The sequence below is a fragment of the Astatotilapia calliptera genome, chromosome 3, assembly GCF_964374335.1.
Source record: "Astatotilapia calliptera chromosome 3, fAstCal68.1, whole genome shotgun sequence".
Lineage (NCBI taxonomy): Eukaryota > Metazoa > Chordata > Actinopteri > Cichliformes > Cichlidae > Astatotilapia > Astatotilapia calliptera.
Genome location: NC_137424.1, coordinates 41,166,521 through 41,191,321, shown reverse-complemented (window position 1 = coordinate 41,191,321; position 24,801 = coordinate 41,166,521). Strand labels below are relative to the sequence as shown.

Genomic DNA, 24,801 nt, shown 5'->3' with positions numbered 1-24,801 from the left:
TGTACAAACCATGACGGGGGGTCATGGAGCCAAAAGTCCGGCAGTTTCAGCGCCACAGCGAACGTAGCTGCAACAGGAGGCGGAGGTCCCGCAGCCGCTGATGCATCCATAACGTTATCTGCGGCTCGTTGCATGCTCGAGTCAGGGGTCACCAATGTGGAGGTAAGCATCAACGACACAGAGTTCTCAGTTCTCACTCCTTTATTCGTCTCCAACATCAACTGCGCATATCGCGCCACAATACACAGGAACACACTTCCTATACACTGAGTGTGAGTGGAGCCCTCTAGTGGTCTACCACAACGTCTTCAATTTGTGCATTTTTATCTGGGAGTAAAACAGGCTAAAAATAAAACATAAATGCGCAAAAAGTAAAAACATTAAAAAGTGTTTTCTAGAAAATACATTAATTAAAAAAGCACATTTTAATCTTCCATACAAGCCATCTCTCTCTCTCTGCTTCTAATGTATTCACTCATTAAAGAACAAACAGGTTGGGTGCTAATTCTCTCAGCATCTGAGATTCAGTAATGATGAGTGTAAACAGATGAAAACTGCTACAGTTTAAGGGGTCACGTCAACAATATGCTAACAGTACAAGTCTCATCGCCACTGGAACAAACAGTGGTAGGTATTTTTGTCCTGCCACTGTTTGGACCATAACAAACTTATCTCAGTGTATCACCTTTGAATAGGGCCAACTTCTCTTATTCTCTGCTTAGCTCTCCTCCTTCCCCGTCTTGCGGTTCTGCATTAAACACTCGCATAAATATGCGATCGGATGAGGTGCTGCAGTTGGGAGAATCCTTGCATGTTAATAACACTGAAACAATAACACTGTGACACCTGTCTGCTCCTGACAGCTTGCATTCAATCGGATGAAACTGCAGTTGCACGGAGACAAGTGTGGGCTTCGACTCGCGTCCGCAAATTAACAGAACGCTGACAGCCATCAATAGCAGACATATGGACAGATGGTCAGAAGTGTAAGAATTTCAGCGGGCGATACACTTGTCTGTCTGCAACTCTCTCTCTCTTTCCTTCTTTATAAATCCGCCTTTGTCTCACTCTTCAAATGTTTTCCAAACGCTGTATGCGAAAATGTCATCCAAAACAATTAATGAGCAAAAACAATAAGCAGAACATACTTTGAAGAGAAAACAATCGAAAGAATCATAGTGCACATGCTAGCTCCAATCTGTCTGTATGGCTAAAAATATGTAGATGTACTTATCCTCCAAAATGCCGTGAACCTGCCACGCGTGCCTGTTATGTGAGAATTTTAATTAGACTTAGACAAACAAATAAACCCCGACACATGCACTCAATAACATACTAATCATATGAATGCCAATTAAAATATCTGAATGAGTGTTTAGTTATCGCCTCAAAGGTCCCCACACTCAATAAACCTGCAAATTTAAAGCAATCACTAACATCCACTGAGGCACTATGTGGATGTTAAAGATAACATACAAACACTAGATTTTTCCTTCTGCTAATTATTTAACAGAATTTATTTATGTAACACTTTAAAAACAACACATGGCCAACCAAAGTGTTGTGCAGCAGAAATATAAAAAGTACAATGAGAACAATAAATACAATAAATAAAGTTACCCACTGAGCGAGTTTTTAACCTGGATTTAAAGAGCACCACTGAATAGGGCTGGGCCATATTATACCGTTCACGGTAATACCGGTATAATGTTAGGCAACGATAGGAAAATGAAATATCGCGATAGAATATGAGTAAAACGCGCATGCGCAGTGCCTTTGTTTTCATACGCACATGGCCGATTGTTGAGTGAAACAAATGAACCAGAATTGGTTTGTAAAAATGGTGCAACTTCAGTGATATGGAACTGGTTTGGTGCTTGTCCGTCAGATACACAACAAAGCACGTTTTTTGGCAGAACATGCAAGCGGCCATCGTTATTGTCGTATTTGTCGGACTAAGATGCTCTTAAATCTGAGAGTAATCTGGGTCCTAAACTCTGTATTCTTCAGGTCAAACAACACTGTAGCATCACTGAGAGTTAAAAACCGTCCAAATTCTTTCATCTTTAATAAAACGATCAGCATTGCTGCTTTACCAGGTGTAACTATAAAGTTTAACTTCCAGGCATCCATGAAAACAAAAGTTATAACATTTAACGGAGTTAGAAGTTAGCAGGAAGCTAGCGGAAGTTAGCTCACTAGTTTCGCTAGTTAACTAAGCATGATATAGCATGTTCTGACTGAGAGATTTCTGAAAAAAATTCAAACGTACAGCTCTGCTATCACTTCCAACATAAATGAAGACAGGAAACTAAACAGCAGTGACGTTTGTAGGGTTACTGAAGTTGGGCTAGCTGGTATATAATGATGTGCTACGTGATCGCTAGCGACACAGCTATGTTAGCATAACATAAACAGTGAAGCTGGAGGATGAACACTAACACTTTTTCACTTATAAAAGTTAACATTCCTGATAGTTAGAGACAAATGCAATCGCATGGCAGGATGCTGTAAACGGACCAAACTTCAGTCAGGAGAACAACTGAGATAATCCATCCACAATACAAGGTTAGTCATTAATATACTGCAACAACATGGGAATAGAGCCGCTGCCAGAGAATTCAACATTAATGAATCAATGGTACAGAAGTGGAGGAAGCAAGAAGAATGAGTTTAATAAAGTTTGATTTATCTGACTGCTTTGTTTCGCTTAATGTGCCTTATAATCCCGTGCACCTTATGGTCCAAAAAATACGTACTGCGCACTGCAGTTTAATGTTGCAAAGCACCTCTTTTTAACTTCAGTGGATATTATACATGGTTATGCTCAGGATATGTCAGCCCATTTCTACTGGAAATGCCTTTTGGTTAAACTTTCAGCAAGGAATTTGCATTTGCACTGTTACATTTTTATAAAGCTTTAATGTACATAAAAACCAGCTTCTTGTTTAAGTGAAAATAAATGGAAGGTTGTCTTTTTGCGCTAGTAATGTTGTGGAGTTGTATTTTGTCTCGCATCAATTATATCGTCAGTTATATCGTTATCGCAAATTTTCAAATATATATCGTGATAAATATTTTTGGCCATATCGCCCTGCTCTACCACTGAAGTAGATTTGCCTAAAGAGGCCATATTTTACATAGTAAATATTACATAGACTGTATATAAAAGATGGACTTAGCCATCTTTACCAATGGGTTAAACAAGGCTCTGTTCCCACATGGATTGATGACATGTGGGAACAGAGCACTTCAGCTGCATAAAGCGTGCTTTGCCTTGGTTGCTAGCAGGTTGCCGTGGTAACTCATAGTTTGTATGGAAGACACCATCTTGTCTTTAAGCGCTCTCTCCGAGCTGCAGTGAAACTTGAAAGTGAGGCATGACAAACAGAATGTTGGCCTTTAAAGTCAAGGTTGTGCCTTATTGTTGCAACCACAACATTTCAACACGCGCAACTTCTACTTTAAAGGCGAACGTCCAGTATGCATCACACTTTCACAGTTTCACTACCACTCGTTTGCACGCGTTTGCAGACAAGTCGGCATTTTTCATGCTAACTACAGGTAACTGCGGTAACCTACTAGCAACCAAAGCGTATTCATAGTGAGGTTTTCAGTGTGGCACCTTATTTCTCTATGCAGCCAGATTCCTGCTAATGAATGAGTGCATTCTGTCCCATTGAAACTGCTGGTGATGAGGAGACTGCAGACTGGTCACTAAGTCTACAAGCCTGATGTTTTACGAAGCCTCAAACTAAACATTTTCGCCTTAGCTATCATTCTGTTTCAAAACTTGATGTTACAAGCAGAGGGTGGAGCTGACTGAGAAACCAAAAACACTTACATGAAAGCCACAATTCACAACCTAAATGTCATGGTGCATTCAAAAAGACTCATAACTATTGCTTGAACTCAAATGTATCAACTACTCAAGTGAGTATTTGAGATGTTTTCCAACATACTTTCATACAACCATGTAAACAGAATTATTGCCCTCTGCTGGACATTTAAAAGAACACAGGCTTAAGACATTTCAGCATCTGCTTCTATTTTCAATTTTCAGCTACATGCACAACACGTCAACTTTAACTTCCCTACATTCTTCGTCTTGTATCATTTCTTCTTCAGCCCGTTGTGGCTGTGATCGAGCTTTGGGTCAACGTGGCTATAAGCAGTCTTTCCAGAGAGCCCAATGCATCTCAGTGTACCCTAAAGCAATTTCAAGCAAATATATTTACTTTATGCACATTACACATTCAAGAGCATTTCCACATCTGCCACCACTGCTTCAGATAGGCTCTCATCTTCCCCTTTTAAAAACAAAAAACCCAAAAAACAGGAAGCTGTCATTCTGTAGAGAGGAAGTCCCGACGGTGTTGGAAGTACCTGTTCTGTTTTGCAGAGCCTGACTTTACTCCCCGCCAGGGACACCAGCACTCTGCCTTTGTAACCGCGGAGCTCCAGCAAGCCTCGCTTGTTTGTGGAGGAGGCGTGAGGGAGGGTGCCGGAGCGCTTCTGGGAGCCACAGGCGGGGGGGCGCGTGGCCGTCTGAAGAGTTTCCATCCACTCCTGGCGCTCCCCTGTGGACACGTGCATGAGTGAGAGACAGATACGAGAGAAAAAGGGAGGCAGATGGTGCATGTGGATACAAGTGTGAGCGTGTAAAGGAGTGAATACAAGAGGGAAGGAAATCAAGAAAAGCCAGGGAGAGAACCAGACAAAAAGAGATCAGGGCATCCTAAAGTCTTTGAATCATAGTGTTAACTCATCATTTTTGCATTTGTTCTGTGAGCTACATTGGCTCCTAAACCTCCGCTGCATACTGATACAGAAAACTCCAGCCTGAAAGGAAAAGTAATTGAAACACAGGATGAGCTACAATTGGTGAAAATTAACTCAGCCGCTGGAAGGAGAAAAAAAACCCACTATCCTGCAAAGCTGAAAAGTGCTAGCAGTGGAGATACAGATAGCTGCTTCTCAGAGATTTGCAAGCCTCAAGCAAAATGTGGCGGGGATAATTTCAGTCAAGACAACACCTAATTAAAATATACGATAAAAAGAGAAGAAAAAAAAGGTACAGGTTTTAACGAGAAGCAGCCACACTTCTCTGAATACTCTAATTTGTCTCAAGTTTGGAAGAAAACAAAGAAAGTCGCAAAGAGGAGTGACTATATTTCACAGAGCAGCTTATCTTGGCTTTAAGAGTATCGCTTCTTCTGAAATTCTTATTTTGGGGTTCAAATTGTTCGTCGATGTCCAAATCCTTATCTACTGCCGCTCAGGCGTTTCAAACGCTCCGTTTCATGAAATGTGATAACCACTTTAAGTTATTAATATCTTCAAAAAAACAAAAAAAGCTGCCATGTCATTGCATCAAAGAGAGACTTAAGAGGTTGTTACTTCCACATGCTGACCACTTTTAATGAACAGCAGCTACTGCTACGTTAAGATGATGAACGACTTTGTTGAGGAGAGCTCTGGATGAACAAATGCCAAACATAAATGAACACAAGCAAACGGGCCAAAAGTCCTCCACAAGCAAGTGAGACAGTGATAAAGTCATGCAGAAAACTAGTATTTCCAGTAAATTCATGTCATTGCTACTAAAAGTGGGGCGCACTTTTTCACAGGATTGCAGGATATAGGAGTCCTATAGCAGCAGATAAACACATTAATCAGTCAATTTCTTATATTTCTTGCTGTTTGGGGATTTGATAAAACCACAAAAGAAGACATTGCAGATTGTCTCGCAGCACAACGCAAACAAAGGAATCTAAAGCTTTACAGGCCTTAGACTCTTCGGGTAGCTATCATTAGACAATTGCTGCTGGAAAGACGGGTTTAGCAAACAGTCAATTGTCCCATCAATGGCATATCTAACGCAGTTTGGAGTCTTCAAGCAGTGTCCTTGAGCGGGACAGGACTTACTGTAAATCCCCCTGGATTACTGTGCAGATAAATGGCTCAAACGTAGTGTGCTCCATCATGTTCCGCACAGGGTTTACATTCAAAAGATGTATTCGAAAGGCCTCTCAGAAATCTTCCTCTGCAACTTTTCAAGCAAACATAAAAGCAGACATGAAGCACACGCTGTAAAGCCCATCCCTCCACCGCCCAAGACACGGTGCTATCAAAGCCCGCAAAGTGGAAACACAAGAAATACCAAAGGACTGTAAACACACACAAAGACTCGCATCACAGGTCCAAAGCAGAACCCACAGCGGAAGCTGTTCTACACAAGCCGGAATAAGAAATGCATTTAAAAAACTCTATAAGCTGATATGAACACTATGCAAGCAGCAATGCTGTCCTCTAAAAAAGAATTTATAAGTTACTGTATGTTTTTGAAATATAAATATCCTCCAAAAAAGCAAAAAGCAGCACTGACAGCATGACAGTTTATCGGAATATAATATGATTAAATGATGCTCTCAGAATAACCACAAACATTTGTGTGTGGTCACAAAGGGGGCGTCACACCGCCCCTTTCAGGAAATGTATTTTTGGATACCTCACGCATGGGTTTAATGTGCTTTGCTCAAATGTTCAGGATGAAGAAACACCTTCGCTTGGTGTAACATCCTCTCGGCTTGCTTTTTTTCATCCGTTACATTTCTTTGCTAAGAACAGGAAGGAAACTGCACGAATCGTGATATGAAAGTTATTGCAACTGGAAATGCAGACTAATGAAAATGCTTGAAAGAGGTTAACAAACTGCTGTAGCATGCCAATGAACGAATTTTATTGATTTCCTTGATGGGAAAATTCATCTTTTTCCCTTTTTTGCCACATCTCGTTTTTTAAAAAGTAGAATAGCCTGGAGCTAGCGGGGACTCAGTGTCTCCCTCGAAGAATGTCAAAGTGAACAGAAATCCAAAGAAGAACAGCGTGTGCTGAACCAGTGAAGGAGAGGAGGCTCACTGACATCTCACTGTTTGGATGACTAAAATTCATCTAAACATACAATTTTTTAAAAATAATTCAAAAAACATAAGCTGCCATATATCCCATACATAAAGTGTAATATTTCAAGCCTTTTTATTGTTTATTTTTGATGATTTATGCCTAAAAACGTATGAAAATCAGAAATCCTGTATCTCAAATTATTAGAGTTTGAGTAAATTAAATATTGTGAATGTCTCAGTCTAATTCAGCACTCGCAACCAATCATAATCACAGAAAAGACTGCTGATTTGGACAGCATTTGTCCAAATGACACGTATCAACACCCTTCACACCAAGGGTAAGCTATAGGGGGGTCACTGCTGAAGAGGCTGGCTGTTCACAGAGAGCTGTACTGAACCATAGTAATTACAAGTTAACTTGAAGCGAAACATGGGGTGAGAAAAGCTGCAAAAGCAGCAGGGATGACTATAGCCTCGAGAGGACCGCCGAATAAAGTTGATTCGAGAACTCGGAAGAGATTTATGCCGAGTGGACTGAGGCTGGAGTCAGTGCATCAAGAGCCTCCATGAGGGAAATCTTCAGGAAAACGACTGTAACTGTTACAAGTGAGGTGCTGTGTCATCTGCTGGTGTTGGTGGCATTTGGTCAACTGTGTCAGTCAGCGCAGCAAGCGTATACCAGGAGGTTTTAGAGCCAGCCATGCTTTCATCTGCTGAAGAACTTTATGGAGATCCTGATTTCCTTTTCCAGCAGGACTTGGCACCTGCCCAGAGAGCTTGTGCTCAAATGGCCAGCCAAGTCACATGACCCTAACCTTACAGAGGTTATATGAGGTTCAGGTTCAGGTTGGTACTTGACAGTACCTCACAGAAAAGCTGTGAGGTACTGTCAAGCAGAACATAAGAAACACCAGAACCAAAAACATAGATGAGCTGAAGGACACTATCACAACAACCTGGATGGTATAACTCAAGTTGGACTTGAAACATCTTTTTTTTTTTGATTGATTGATTGATTGATTGATTGATTGATTGATTTAACATTTAGAGATACTGGATTTTCACAAATAGTACATACAACAACCAAAAAAAGTGATTTGCAACCATGTTAATAGAGCCTGACACATTTATTACCTGATGTATCGTATCGGCCAATAGTAGCTATTTAGTTTCAAAACTGCACACTGGAGGATACTCTGCAACTTCTCAGTTAGAAACACACAACAATCGATTGATGTAAACGAGTACATAAACACACAAAAAATATACAGAGAAATCCCCCCCACCCCAAAAAAACAGATCTTTTGATTTTTATATCAAAAGATCGATATCAGAGTTTAACACCGATATCAGATTTTTGATATCGGTGTTAAAAAGGACAGGCTCTACAAGATACAAAAGAACAGTTAAGTAAAAGTGATACAAAAGATTGATACAAAAAGGAAGGCACTGATAACTTGAGATTTACACACAAAGGACAAAAAGTGAGATACAGTGGTCCCTCGTTTATTGCAGGACTTGCGTTCCAAAAATAACCCGCGACAGGCATGAACATGTTCACACTTTTCTCTCTTGTTTAAACGCTCTCAAAGTTCAAGCCTTCTAGAAAAATAAGTCTTATATAGAATGAAACCAGACACACCTGCGGTTGCCTTTGAGGGTGCAAAACGTTTCGTGGACATTGTTGTGTTTGTTGGGGAGAAAACTTACAAACACACAGTGCAGCACTTCAGAGTCACACTGCTAGAGATCGAAGATTTATGTAAATTTGACAAGCTGAACGCACTCTGCACTGTACAGGAGACACGGCACGAGATTGATTGACAATGGTCTACAGCCAATTAGGATGTAGAACACTATGCGCTGTAAAAAAAACAAAAAAAACCAAAAAAAAACATGGAAAAGTGCACAAAAAAATCAGCGAAACAGCGAGGCCACGAAAGTTGAACCGCGTTATGGCGAGGGACCACTGTAAACCTTTTGCTAAAAGTATGGGCAAGCAGGAAGTTTGTTGGCTAAAACAGTGTTCGGCTCATCTATAGTTTACTTGGGTCACTATTGACAGTTGGTAAATGGAGTAGTAACTGATAGCAGATGCATTCTTGAGACATTTTTGCCAACCATGACTGATAAATGGTACAGTGAAAGTAGTCCAGTTTAAAGAAAGAGTTCAACTGTACACTTTTGAACATGAGGCACAGTGAAGATGAAGGGGTTCTTGAATCCATCTGACAGGGCTGTGGGTGTATGTCAGATGAAAAAGGTCGGTAACCACTGACACACACCATAGAGTGAGGCGTATGTGATGGAAAGACTGACACTAAAAATATTCTTCAAAACACGGAAGCTGGTCAGCGAACCACAAAGCCCACATACTTCCTTTTTCTGTTCAATCTAATTTGCTCAAACGAGCTCCAAGTTCATCTTAATCGTCAGAGCAAAATGTTTTTGGTACCCTCTCTTGTCACCAGATAAATCATTGTGGAGCATCGCCTTGCTCCGGAAATTTTAAAACGGACCGTTTTACACTCACGCCCATGCTCACATGACACAGTGCGCGCTCCTGTTCACGGCGTCTTGCTATTCCAGTCATCTCCAGGTGGCAGGATGGCAGAAAAGAAGACTGCCTGCATTTATGTCAGCAGTGCCGGTTTCTGAGTAAAAATCTAATTCACTCAAAGGAGACATCCTTAACATATAGTATATAATTTTAACAAAGTTCCTAAAGGCAACCATCAACACAACATTACATGAAAGCCGCTAAAACTACAGCTTGCCCACCCTCGCCCACCCACGCCCCAAGACGTCAGCGTGTACAAAAGAAAATTAGCCACCAAGGCCCAAACAGTGCATCAATTGCAATTTGTCTTGCTTATTTGTAGCATAAATAAACTAAAGAACCAATTTAAAAGCATAAAAACAGGCCTAATGACCTAATAACCCCAAAATATTCAAAACACAGTCGTTACAGATTTATTACGTGGGTGCAAATTAATTTAATATATCCAGAATTTTAATGATCACAGAAATTAGTTCGTATTTATAAAAACAACAAGGTGATTCTTCAAGGTCTTTTTTTTTTAAGGCAGACTACACCTCCATTTTTCTCCTTTCTGCTTTGACAGACTCAAATTTGAACTTGAGCTGCGTCACCCCCCAGAGTGACCTATCGGCGTGTCCTCCACACACACAGGAAGGGACCCGTCAATCATTTTTTTGGTCACCGTCAACCTGTCACCGTCATAAATTGACCTTAATCATCTTCTCGACTGTGACCTTCTGACCCTCCTGCAGCCTTTGTGGACGTGTCTCTCCTTGAATTTGCATGCAAACATACCCTCTCAGGTCTCTGGGCGTCCTCATCGTCGACAACCTTAACCGCCCCCCACTCGAGCACCAAAATACTGTATCTGCTGCCCGGTACCAATCCCAGCTCAGCCCCACCCTCAGACTCTTATGAATTCACAAGGAGCTGGTATCAATAATAAAAGGCCTGCTCAATTATTGACCGCCCTTTACATCACTTGGCTTTACGGTTCCCTTCCCATCTTGCTTTCTGACTTCCATTACCTGTCCTGCTCTCACTTATTTGCCTGTTCATTTATTCAGATGGGGGGGGGGGGGGGGCTCCTTCCTCCTTCCCTCCACTTTCCGCTGGCCTCCTCGCCCAAGCTGTCAATCTGAGCGCAGGAGGGATGGTAGCAGAGGAGGAAGGTGAAAGTAACGGTGGCGTGCCTGTACGCCTTGCACGTTAGGATTTGTGTATGTTAATATTTGCCTCGCACAAGAACCTCGCAATGATTTTTTGCTCAGTGCACAAACACGGCATCACCTCTGCATGCACAGAACAACTGCCAGCCACTAAAAATCCAGCGGCCAAAACTAGTGCTTATTAAGGGATATATGCAAGGCCATCTATTTGAAAGAATATTCGACTTTTCATGGAGAGAGACGAGGGGAGAGGCAGATAATCCTCAGCGAAAGTGGATGAGATGAGAGCTAGGTCCACTCAGCGCTCAACAGAGATCTTAGAAGCCGCCCACGCGGTCTCCATCAGCAGGGATACAAAACAAAAGGGGAGGAAAACAAATAATAAAAGATACACAAAGCTGAGGGACTGTGGCCATTTTCTGTTTCTCTCCTTTTAATCATCTCAGTGCCCAAACTCACCAACACTGAACGAAACATTTCTATTATTATTTAGTGTTTAATCTACACATTTGCCACAAATTACGTCTTACACTCACATTCATCCTCAGTAAAAACTGTTTATGTTCATCAGAATCAAATTTCTGGCAAACGTATCCAAACTGTGGATTTTGTACATTCTGAATTATGTGACATTCAGTTCAAACTGATTTAAGTGACTTTGAATGTGGAGTGGTTGTTCGGTCCGAGTATTTCAGAAAGCAATGATCTGCTGGGATTTTCCCCACACAGCCATCTCTGGAGTTCACAGAGATTAGTCTGGACAAGAGAAAACTTCCAGTGGACAGCAGTTCTATCCATGAAAATGTCTTGCTGATGTTATTAATCTCTGGCTCTCTTCCACAGCATGTCTTTATCCTGTCTTCCTTCTCTCACCCCAACCGGTCCGCAGATGGCCCCGCCCCTCCCTGAGCCTGGTTCTGCCGGAGGTTTCTTCCTGTTAAAAGGGAGTTTTTCCTCCCCACTGTTGCCAAAGTGCTTCCTCATAGGGGGTCTACCTACCCAGGTTAGGAGGGAACTGAGGAGGATTAATGGCAAGAAGGCAGCGGGTCCAGATGGCATCAGCTCGAGGGTCGTCAGGTCCTGCGCGGACCAACTGTGTGGGGTGATGGAGCACCTCTTCAACCTGAGCCTGAGGTTGGGAAGAGTCCCACAGCTCTGGAAAACCTCCTGTGTTGTACCAGTGCCAAAGACTTCACGCCCCAAGGACCTCAACAGCTACAGGCCGGTGGCTCTGACATCCCACCTGATGAAGACCCTGGAGCAGTTGGTCCTGGCTCAGCTTCGGCGCCTAACAAGCTCATCACTGGACCCACTTCAGTTTGCCTACCAGCCTGGCATTGGAGCGGATGATGCCGTCATTCACCTCCTACATCGTTCCCTCGCTCACCTGGAGACCGCTGGAAGCACTGTGAGAATCATGTTCTTTGATTTCTCCAGTGCCTTCAACACCATTCTTCCCTCGGTTCTAAAGGACAAGCTGGTGAACTCTGGAGTGGACCATCACCTCACTACCTGGATTTTGGACTACCTCACCGACCGACCACAGTATGTGAGGACTCAGGGCTGTGTGTCGGACAGGGTCGTCTGCAGTACGGGGGCCCCACAGGGAACGGTTCTGGCTCCGTTCCTCTTCACCATCTACACTGCAGACTTCTCCCACAATTCCACCCAGTGCTTCCTGCAGAAGTTCTCTGATGACTCTGCAATAGTCGGCCTCATCACTGATGGGGACGACAAGGAGTACAGAGGACTGACTCAAGACTTTGTGGACTGGTGCCAGCTGAACTACCTCCAGATCAACGCCAGTAAAACCAAGGAGCTGGTGGTAGACTTCCGCAGGCACAAGCATTCTCCACTGCAACCACTGAACATCCAGGGTATGGACATTGAGGCTGTGGACAGCTACAGGTACCTTGGTGTTCATCTGAACAACAGACTGGACTGGACTCATAACTCAGACGCCCTCTACAGGAAAGGGCAGAGCAGGTTGTACCTGCTGCGGAGACTCAGGTCGTTTGGGGTGGAGGGCCCACTCCTGAAGACCTTCTATGACTCTGTGGTGGCTTCTGCTATCTTTTATGGTGTGGTCTGCTGGGGCGGCAGCATCTCTGCTGGGGACAGGAAGAGACTGAACAGGGTGATCCGAAGGGCCAGCTCTGTTCTAGGATGCCCTCTGGACCCAGTGGAGGTGGTGAGTGACAGGAGAATGGCGGCTAAGCTGTCATCCCTGTTGGACAACGTCTCCCACCCCATGCAGCAGACTGTGACAGCACTGAGCAGCTCCTTCAGTGGGAGACTGCGGCACCCACGGTGTGGGACGGAGAGATTTCGCAGGTCTTTCCTCCCCACTGCTGTCAGACTCCACAACAAAGACTTTAACTGAACAAACACACACATCCACACATGTGCAATAACACTAAGTGCAATAATCCTTTCTGTCATCGTTGTATTTTTACTCAGTTGTATATAGCATTCGTATTCTATTTTTATCTTATTGTATATTTTTATTCTATTTTATTCTACTGTATATAGTATATTATTTTATTCTATTCTGTACAGTTGTGTACTGTATTTATTCTTATTGTATTCTAACTTTTGCGTCATAACTTTTGCACTGTCCACTTCCTGCTGTGACAAAACAAATTTCCCACGTGTGGGACTAATAAAGGTTATCTTATCTTATCTTATCTTACCTTACAATATAAAGTGTCTTGAGGCAACTATTGTTGTGACTTGGCGTTATATAAATAAAACTGAATTGAATTGAATGTCAGAGGTCAGAGGAGAACGATCAGACTGCTTCAAACTACAGCTGAGGTATGCAGAAGAGCATCTCTGAACTGGGTACCACTCTTGTCAGCTAAAAACAAGAAGCTGAGGCTAAAATCCCACAGGTTCCCCAAAATCGCGCTGATGACTCTTAACTTTTGCTGCAACACTCAGAATGTCGGTTAAGTATCAAAATGTCAAGCTGCTGTTGGTGTAATGGTGTAGAAGGCATTTTCTTGGCACACTTTGGGCCCCATTATACCAACTAAGCATCACTTAAACACCACAGCCCACCTGAGTATTGTTGTTGACAGTGTCCTTTATGACCATAAAGACTGAAACAATGTTTTTTAAAACGTATACAGCACATACAATCAAGATCTGACAGACTGTCAGCCCCCACACACTTTCATGTCAGAAGGCCCAAGTTACAGACTACCGGTAATGTGTTTATGTATTTTACACTCTGTGATCTGTAGCTAATTTTATGCATGGACTTTTATAGCTGTACGGGGGTGAATTTTCATACATCTCAAAATGTAGCGAGGCTTAAACTTATCACTTTGAGGTGACATCTCTGCTAGGTGTTACATCAGATAACTTGAGTGCCTTAACTCAAAGTCCCTGCAGTAACTGTGGCCTTTATAACTTTGAAAACATTTTTAAGGCAGTTATTTCACAAACGGAACGGCTTGCTATGTGGTTTACTGCGACAACAGATCTTCTAAGAAGTCTATTCTTTTATTTTATTCTGTGACAAAACTATTAGCCTTATAATATTCATGGGTTAACACAAAGGCATCTGTGTCTCTGCGAAGATCCCATACGGTTTATAGGCGGGCCTTCTGGCTTTCAATAAAGGAAAGACGTCCAGCTAAAGAGAGTGTACGCTGGACTAGCATTCACCTGATTTAGCTAAGAGGAAAAAGCACTCCAAAACCCAACCACTGTAGCAGTGAAGTATGAAATAATGTGAAGTGAAACATGTACAAACATGTACAAAGCTTAAGTCTCACTGCAGGTCCTTCTGAGTTTATAATTCTGCCATCATTTTGTCTCTGGGCTGCTCCCAACCACTCCTCTGCTCTTCCTTACTCATTCTCTACACCTCTCTAAACGTCTTTCCTGTCATCTCGAGCAGAACCAACATGTGTTACGAGCAGGCTTGTGGAAAGGCAATTGCCAAAGCATCAGAATACAAATCATCAACCTTTTTTTTTTTTTAAACACAATAAATCTCATCTCCTGTCTTGTAGCGCATTTGTCTGCAACCCCTCCGCACATCTCCAACATTCCCCCTTTCTGTCCTGTCTGTTTTCCATCATTCCTCGCCGCATCTCTTCCTGCCGCACTTTCTTCTCCCCCACCGCTGCCACCGCTCTGTGCATCACTTCTTCCCTCCCTCCTTTTTTCTCCCCCTGCCTGCCTTCCTTCCTCCTTCCATCTTTCCTCTCTCAAGCTGACAGTACCTAAGGGAAGGGGCCACCTGCGGACCAAGTGGGGAATCAGCCGACAGCTGTGTGCACACTCTCTCCGGTGGCCTTCAATTATTCACTCACTTCTCACTCCTCCTTTTCCCTCTCTCCATCTTCACTCTGCCCTTTTCATCGCTCCCTGCCGTCTCCGCCTTTACTTCTCTGTTCCTTTTTTTTTTTTTAAATATCGAGATTGCATGTCTGCTTCTTGCACTATCCACTCCTGCCACTTCCTCGCCTAATCCCTTTCTTCCCCTTGTTGCTCTTCCTCCCTCTTCTTCTATGCCTTTTGGATGCCTTTAACCACTCTCGCACACTCCTCCGACCATCACTCCATCATTTTCTCCCCGCTCTCGCCCCCCACCTGTATCAGCAGCTCCTTAACTCCACTTCACTAACCAACTCCTTCTCTTTCCCTCTGTCTGCTCGTGTCTCCTTCTTTTTCATGTGTTTCCCCAAAGATTGATGACTCTCCGCCACAAGGCGAGTGGGCCTGTTTAAAGATGCATGAGGTGATGAGGCCAAGTTTTATCCTCCTTTCTCCCTCTCTCTCATTTCTCCTCACAGACTCGTCTCTTGATGGCAGGAGCCACCTTCGCGAGAGCCATCCGACTGTTCCCAAGCGGTCAGAGGCCACCTCCAAATCAGACAGCCCTCTCCCCTTCCCAGCTCTTGTCAAGACGACTGAGTGTGACGTATGACGATCAGACAGCGTGATAAATGATGCCATCGAGGACCCGCGACTCATAAACGGACCAAACAAAAGAAAAGAAAAAAGGCTGGCAGTCATCGATATGATGATCCGCTGAATCAACAGAGAGGGGAGGGGTTGTCGTACACCCTTGGTCCTCAGAGTGGGGGGAAAAGATGAAAAAAGTTTTTGAAGGGCAAGTTGTTTTTTTGTTTTTTTTTTATGAGCTAGAGGTGAAGCAAAAACAAAAGAATCCTGAATGAAAAGACTGGATGCAAATCTTTGCTCGGTGGAAGCCACAAAGCAGCCAGAACTATTCATATCTCGTATATGCATAGTGTAAAATCTCCTGTTTGAGCTTCCATACATTTCGCTTTAGCTCTCAAACGTTTGTGCATCTGTGCACAATATAACTGAAATCCTTTGTTACCAAAATGGGATGATGTAACATAACTGATGGGCCACAACCTCAAAGAGTAACGAAGAAGCTCTCCCTAAGACGAGACGCTAAGAAGCTCTCCAGCTAGCTAGCTAGCTAGCCGGTACACACTTTAAGCTTTTAGTCTTTTGTGGCGTGTTTTGTGGCTAATTTCGCTAAGGTCAACTGACTGGGGAACAGAGAGTGAAGTTATCGGCAGTTCAATGTTATTGGTCAATATTTGCCAATCTCTCGGTATCTGCCTTTATAACAGCCCATAGATGTAATCTTAAAAAGTTACTTCCACCATGAGCCTAGATGTTTCATAATTTGTCCACCACAACTGGCAACAACTGTTTGAAAGGCCACAAACACAACAAGCAGCTGATCAGATACATATATACAACCATTTTTGCTGTATTTAACTTATCAAATATTCTGGTAACACAGTAGAGCAGCAGTTAGCATTGAAGCCTCACAGCAAGCAAGTCCTGGGTTCGAATCTACCATCTACCCAGGGAGTTTGCATATTTTTCCCACATTTGTTTGGTTCTGTGAAGGTGATAATGAAACACTAATACTTCACTTTATTTTTGCTCAGCTTTGCTGAAAATGCACCCATACATCAAACAAAAAACAGTACTGGCCAAAATCAGCCTTCTTGTCTGTTCCTGTCCGCATCCTTAATGACTTTTCTCCATGGCAGTAGCTGATGGTTACCTCTTTTTGTTACATCAGGTCTGCACTGGCTAATATTCAAAGGTTATTCTTCAAAATGAACATTTCTTTGTTTCCTCTGGTACATTTTGGAGAATGAGGATAAACCTAAATAAAATGAAGAAACACAAACCAGCATCATCAAGTTTTGCAATTTTGCGTCTAAATCAAGCTACATTTGCATCCCTACACAATCTTTTTCTCTTTAGCTGCTGAACGGGAAAACCGCACACTGCAAGACAAAAAAAAACAATTAGCTGAAAGAGGCTAAAACGCTTAGTTGAGACAGTAAAACATTTTACAAAAGTGTTTGGTGCTAATTAATTCCATACAAGCACTGATTAGTACGGCTTTGAGTGCTGAGACTTCACAAGTGACGCTCTTCTCGACAAGAATGGTGTCAAGTACAAACACTTTGGGAACCATCGAAAGGTTTTAGCTTTTCAAAAGTCCTCCCAACCTGTCGTATTTTCTAAAGGAATGACCTTCTTCGCTTATTATCTGCACGTACGCCTCACAATGATTTGTATGCATTTTGGTTAAAGAGCAAATAACGGGAGATGTTCATTTCTGTCCCATTAAGTCCCTTTATCGTCTTCAGCTGACATTTTACATGGATCCACACGAATGCTGGGTGTTTTTACAATTTCTGCTCAGACTTAAAATGAAATGCTTCTTTACATAAATAATTATCCATTAAACGTTTCAATATGGGTTTCCATTAATGAATAACTGTATGTAGTACTTGTTATTCCTATGCCTTGGTCACCATTAAACTGACAGAATACCAGAGTAAAAGTTAGATTTTGTGCAAGGCCTGATGCTTAATGTCTGCTCCAGTATTATGCTGCCATTAAAAGACCAGTAGGGCTCTTCAAGAGCAATAAGGTGATCCTCAGTAATGACTATTAGCAAGTCAAATATTGAGGTTTCTATTCTTGGCTCAGATGTCAGCGTGTCACAAACCCGCGCTGAGGTCTCGGTGACCCAGTCGATTAAGATCTTTCAGCTCTACCTGCTCTCACGTATTTACACTGTACCACTCAATGCCATAACCACGCAGAGCTTGATTTCTGCAATCTAACTTATTCCCATGAATCAAAGGGCAGCCAGCATCTGACCCCAGAAACAGACCCTCATTTAGTGAATGAGCTGTCTGACCTGCGCTGCCTAATAGACTGCCATCAAGCAGGCGGGAGGTGAGGAGCAGAAAGTGTCTCCTTCCCCTCTCATTAAGGCCGACACAGACAAAGCTTCCACCTCAAAGACGATAAGCGGAGACAACTCGTGCGGCGTTTTGTGTGTGACAGTAAGATGAAGAGTAGAGGGAGGAAAGATGTTATTTAAGCAGAATTCCTGCAATACTGACCTCTTTAATAACCACATGCACACTCATCGGTAGATCATAATTTTCATTTATTCAGCTGGACAGAAAATAACACTTTTTCAAGCGTAATGGTAGCTCAACCAAACCAAGTCCCAATCCCCAAAGATTGGTTTACGTCAGTGACAGAAAACATCAGCTGATTTCCTTCTAAAGTGGTGTTTACACGGAGACAGGAGACTCCACATCCAAGCAGTCACTCCTGCTATAGTTCTAGTAGCTGTATTGTAAAGTCTCCACAGTCGGGTACAAGCGATCACGAAACACTCGTCACCCTCTGATGATAACATTTCCATCACTTGAAGCACAACTGCAGCAGACTCGCTAACATGGAAACTTTAACACACTTATAAGCAATCAAATAGAAAATCTCAAAAAAGGTGCCAATAATAAAACTGCTTTTTTTTCCTCCAAGCCACCTTGCAACCCGCCGCAGGTCCTATATATATCAATATCTGTTGTGACAGATGGCACGCAACATCTTTTGCACTTAAAGTTCAGCTACAATGCTGACATTTTCCCTCTCTGTGGCCCAGTGATCACGAGTTGTAAACATGGCCCTAATCAACCTACACATACTAACACTAAGTATAAATTTAGAGCAGAATCCTGTTTCCCCTTAAGTAATTTTGCTTCCTCATTGACCAGCTGTTCTGCTACAGTAAACTCGAGCGGCGCAGATATATTGGCCAATTTTACTATTTTTCTCAACATATGTGAATTAGCAAAAAGGCCAATAAATGAAAGTTTAGGAAGTTTAGAAATTAAGAATCCAAAGGAGAAAGTTCGTCCACCAGGGGCGCTCTGCAGCTTCCCAGTTGGCTACACGTGTTTGGAACACCAGAAACACGACAGCTAATCTGAGCAGACTCAGTTTAAATGAGTAAGTAAAGAACTCAATATAACAAATGTTACAGAAATCAATTTGTCTCCAGCAATATATGAATTTTAAATCACTAAATATTGATCTTGGTCTCCAAAATTATGCACTTGCAAGTTCCCAGTCAGAATTTTCAACTAGAACAAGTCAAGGCAGTCCCACCAATCCCGACTTCACAATCCAATCCAGTGCACACATGCACAACTGTCAAACGTGCAGTTTGTACAGCCACTGTTATGTATTTGTGACTTGCTAAATAAGATGTATCCAGAGCACTGACTGTGCTCTGTCCATGAAGAGGCAGCAGTGATGTTTTTAAGCACAAGAAACAAAAACCAAGCACTGTGCTGGTTTTCTAGTGACACATGAATGCCTCTACGTTGCTAAGGAGCAAAACAAACCCCATTTTTCCTTGCTTTTCCAATTTTACCACTGGAAAAAGCTCACCTCGGGAGTGGTGTCACTCCCAGTCCCAACATCCGACTTGCGAGGCAACTGGAACGCTGCGTTAATCTTCATGCTAGGCGAGGCTAAACGCCACATCGCTGTACCTAACTCACAGACATTAAATGGATCTTGATCCTTTCATATCTGTCTTCAAAGACTGAAAATAAATGTATACAACCGTTTCTTTACACAGGGGTGCTTTGCAAAAGGATTCACAGTCATACAAATGAGCCTAATAAAACTGAAAATGAGTATGAGGAGAAAGAAACTGCAGAGAGAGAGCGTGTTAGAGAAGGAAGAGAGAGAAAATAGAGGAAAAAGGAGGTGAGACAGAAGATTGTCACGGAGGCATTCAGATATTCAGATGGCGAGGTAGGAGAAGAAAGAGACAAACAGGAAGGGAGGGGGGAGAGGCGGGGAAACAGGGGCGAGCGAGGAAGGAAAAACAAGGCTAGACGGGGAATCAGCCGGTCAGAGTGACAAACAGAAAGAACGGCACGTGTGGCTCATAGCTGAATGCAAAACCACAGAACAAAGAGGAAAAGGAAGCACTTGTTGTACCTTCTCTCTCAGCTCGGAATATGAAGGTCCGCAGGGAGGTGACTACCTCAAACTTGTTGTCGCCCAGTCCTCGCACCTGCCTGATAGCGCTGGCCAGAATCATCCCTTTGGAGTACATCTCCTAAACAGAGGAGGACACACACACAGCGAATAAACACAAGCACACACGCCGCTTCACGCATGTTAATAATGTTATTCAACTGCTGCTTATTCCTATTATCTGCATCTGTAGGCCCACAGTTATTATTTTCTGGCGCATTGTTTGTATCAATAGACGTGAAATCCTGAGTCGTATTACTCTCTGTTAGGACCACATTCAATTTCAAACAGCACTAACAGACGTCCTCGTGAAACCACAGAAACATCTTATCAGTAGGCCGTCAGATTTATCTGCAGAAATGAAGCAACCCTGTTCCGTGTCCAGCAATAACTTTGATAAATCGCACAAACGCTCTCGGACAAGGAGCGCTGCTCCGAGAGCCGGAACGAATTTGCATTGACGCGACCTCCGACCTCGAATTGGATACTTGAAATGTGCAGAATTTCAAAAGCAGGAAACTATGTCCAAACGAAAAAAAGTGAACTGCGCTACATTAAAGAACGCCAGCGCACGTGGCGAGACGTCATCTGGAAGTTCGTGAAACAAATCTACGAGCTGAAAACAAACTTTTAAATTTAAAAAGAGACGTGCACACGTGTACTGGGGATTCAGCACAGGAAGTGAGTAGGTAAAGCGGGACTTGGTTGTGTGCTTTGTTTCATTACCCCCCCTCCTCCCCAGCAGCTCTAGTGGAGGCATCCAAATAAGGAGGATGTTGCACTGGAGGCTTCGTGACCCTCTTTACAGTCTCCCTCGACAATGGCAATTACAGTACTGGGTCATCATGAATGGGAAACGAGATAGAATGGACAAAAAAGGAGAAAAAACCTCCAAAGTTAATATTATGACTACTGAAGAATCAAGGACAGACGGCATCACTATCAGTATTCAGAACCTGATGTGAGAATATAACACAGAAATGTCCAAGAACATCTCAGACTATAACGTTCCTGCAATAGAGGGAAGTGGGGGGAGGGGGGCAGCACATTATGCTTTTGTAGTGGCATGAAAAATGACATGGCTGTTAAAAAAAGGGGGGGGGGGCAGACACGAGAATGCATTATTCATGCTGATAATGTCATTATCATTGCAAAGTAAGGAGGAAAAAAAACACAGAAACAACAAATGACTTCATATGACAGCTTTTTTCCTTTTCCCGTTTTCTTGACCTGAATTTTGATTCCTGTGTATAAACTGTAACAGTTTGTGTCTGTGCTTCACCGTGCTTCTATCCCACAGTCACATGCAGAGTGTGCCGAGTAAGCGAAGGAAGAAAGGATGGATGGATGGATGAAAGAGGGAAGAGGGTGTGGGGAAGACAAAATGAGAAATTTAAAAAAAAAAAAGGATGTGAACTTTTGACTCCCTCTTGTCATTATTAATTAAACCAGTGACCTTGCCATCCACAAAAACCTATTTCTAGAGACCACGCAGCCAAAAATATACCAGCCGGCACAGTCAGTTAAGGAGAGTAGGGCTGAGTGGGAGGGATGGATGGATGGTGGGGAAAAAAAAAGAGATAAATTAGGTTTGGGTGAAAGGCCAAGGAGAGAAGTAAGGGAAAGAAAATGGTAAGAGCGTTGTGTGATACAATCAGAAAAAAGAGGTAAGGAGGGGAAGGGAAAAAAACAGAGGGGAAGGGATAAATCCATGATCAGAAAGAAAAAGAAACAGAGAAGAGGGAGGACAAAGACAGGAGAGGAGGCGCGTGGGAAAAAGAGAGACATCATGTAGAAATGAAGACGCCTAAGAGGGTCAAGAAGGGGTCCTTCTCATATTAAAGCAGGATGTTAACAATGGCAAGAAGTGGCTCAACCTAATTACCGACAGGCAGCCGTGTGCGTTCCTCTCCCCGGGAGTTTCACACCAATATCTCCCTCTTTCTCTCTCTAAATTTAGCCAGAAGTTAAAGGAAGGTGAGGAAAGGAGAAAGTAAGAGCGCGCGTGGATGAATTAGCTCGGCGGCTGCGCACGGATAATTATACCCCGGCATGGGTTAATTAATTGTTTTAATTCCAGTTTTGGGGTCACGCAGGAGAGACTTGTTTAATTGCGAGTTGTGCATCTGTAAATACTCTCCCAGCAGAGTCAGCGGAGACGTGCGATGTGACGGGAAGCGGCGGTCGGCGTTGAGATGACGCCATGCGCCGGAGCGGCAGCTGCCCGCCCGCATGCACGTGAAGGTTTTTGAGGCTGATCTCGAGAGGACTGGCTGCCAAGGAAGCAATGAGGCCTAACTATCACTCTTTCTCCAATAGCCGACACACCTGACTCACCTCAGTCTGCCAAAAGATCTCCTCCACACTCACCTCCCCTCCTCTATGACCTCTCCCCACTCCAACTTCAGCTGCTCATTCTTAGCCATACAAACCCTAGGGAAGGCCTCTCATTTGGTCCTCCATAGGGTTTGTCACCCCATGTCATTTTGCAGGGCGGTGTCGGTACTACCTCTCCTTTTTTGTGCGTGGAACTGCCTATCCTGCATGGATAACTCTCTGTTCTTTTCAAAAACAACCTGGTAAACTTCAGGAAACAATTAAGGCAGAGCAATGGAGCTAAAGCCTACAATAATAGAGGCGCCGTGTGGAGAGAAGAAAAAGAAAAAAGAAAAGAAAAAAAACAGGGAGGAGGGTTAAAAAAAAAAAAAGGAAAAGAAAAAGGATGGAGGAGGTTTTACCACCAGCATGGAGTTAAGGTTCTGGCATCTCAAACGCTCAGATTTTCAGTGGAGGCATGAGGACACCAACTGGCTGGAGGGAAAAATTGCACCTCCCGGGAAAAGCATCCACGATCAGCGAGCTGCCTGCAGTATTTAGAAGTCGATGGTGTCTGTGTTTTCTGTTTTTTAAACATGTAAAAACCGAATAATTTATGCCTAACTCTGAACAGTGAAGTTGTGAGATCATTCATGTCTCTCATATCTGTTGTCTGAGGATCAGACCAGAATAAAAGATTTAGACTTTAAAGTCCTAATGGAGTCGAATTATAATCCTCATTTTTAACCAAAGTCTGGTTCCCTTCCAAGTGTTAGTTTAGAGGTTACGCTGTTTTTCCCTCCCCTCCTTCTCTCCGGGACAGCAGAACTGACTGTGAATAGAAACAGCAAACACTAATACCACCGTCTCCCTACTGCTGACAGACAGAATCCGTTTAACGGTATTTATTTCAGGCTGTGTTTTTGTCCATTTGATGGATTTAAGTCGCTCGGCGTCCTCCATCACCCACCGCTGAGCAAAATATCAGGCTATTTATTTGTCAAATGCTTCCCTACGTTAGCGAGTGGCATCGGCTAATCACCAACTTTGTCTGACATGTGGTGCCGGGCAGGATGTGTACACTGGGGTTTGGATTTTTTTTTTCCTTAGAGCTCACTGCCTGCTGAGCTGAGACTAAAAAACAAAACTAGTGAGAAAAATGAATCAGAACGCTTATTTTGCAGATCATAAAATAAAAACATGAAGCTGACAGATGATTAAAAAAAAACTTGAAAGATCTGAGGAAATCTAGAAATTTAGGTAATAGATCGCTTTCACTATAAACATGTTAAAACATAAAAGCAATTAATGGGAGCAGCTAAAGGTATGTTAATAATTATTGAACTTGACTGCATTAGGGCACTTGATCAGGGTCCTGGGAGTCAAAATAAAAGCCATTTTAAGGATGTATACACACACACACACACACTCACAGTGAAAAAAGGAAACACTCAGCATCAGAGCAGGCATCTTAGGATGATACTGGAGATAGTAAGTAGAGAAGCTTTCAGGCTTGCAAGGGAGCTTTTCCACATCAGACTGACTAACACGCAGACAGACAGATAGACACACTGAAAGACTGATCCCCTGTCCTAAAACCTCATCTCCCCTTTGGCCTTCTATCCAGCTTCATCCCCCACCCCAGCCTCTCATCTCTTCATCCCTCGCAGCCATCCTCCTCCACTTCCTCCTCTCACTACCCCGAAGCAAGGCTTTGGACTGTCTTCATGCACGCACACACACACGACACCAATATAGGGACCCCGGAGACTACATCTCAGGCCCGCAGCTTTCTCCCAAGTCAATCCCACTGTTGACGAAATCAGGCGAAAGGCGTGATTGATCAGACAGATTGGATACAATGCTGCACAGAGAGAGAAGTGAGACTGCGAATCTCGCTACTCTCCCACGCCACCTCCGTTACCCCTATGATGACATCATCGTGGCCAGAGACCTTCAAGTTGCGACTGAGATTAAGTGCGATTAGTTCTGTCTGGTGCTGACAGATCCCAGGGGGGTTTTCAGCTACAAAAAAAAGAGATTTTGGGGTGTTGGAAAGTTTGGCAAAGAGAACAAGCATGGGAATGTTTTAGCGTGTAGGCATTTTTGTTTTTGTGTACGAATGCTAGAGACAGAACGTGATAAAGAAAGAAAAACATACTCATATCAGTATTGACTCGATCTAAGAGTCCAAACTGAAGCTCAGCGCAGACTGCAGAAGTCTGTTTTTTGCTTGTGTCTTTTAAGATATGACTCAAAAGGGCAAACCGTTTTCATTTAAACTAAAGAAAGAAGATTTGTCTGATGGTTTTATAAGCAACTTTGACTCACACAGTTACAAATGCAATAAAATAATATTTTTTGTTTCATTACCCAATGCTCCAGGTTTAAATCTTTTATAGACATTATCATTTGCTAAGGCTTCAGAGACACAGGCCTAAAGACTTATCAGCAAAAACTGTATAGTCTCCAACCAGTTAGCAAGGGG

General features: G+C 43.0%; 1 protein-coding gene across 2 annotated transcripts in view; it reads right to left on the bottom strand.

Moving 5' to 3' along the window:
- arap2 (ArfGAP with RhoGAP domain, ankyrin repeat and PH domain 2) overlaps window positions 1-24,801 on the bottom strand; it is a 168,931-nt gene that overhangs the window by 121,593 nt on the left and 22,537 nt on the right. For both annotated transcript variants that reach the window (XM_026162146.2, XM_080290822.1), the window contains exons 8-9: window positions 19,959-20,079; window positions 4,387-4,580 (exon numbers count right to left, since the gene is read on the bottom strand). In XM_026162146.2, coding sequence (XP_026017931.2) covers window positions 4,387-4,580; window positions 19,959-20,079 — 315 coding nt within the window. The remainder of the gene's footprint in view (window positions 1-4,386; window positions 4,581-19,958; window positions 20,080-24,801) is intronic.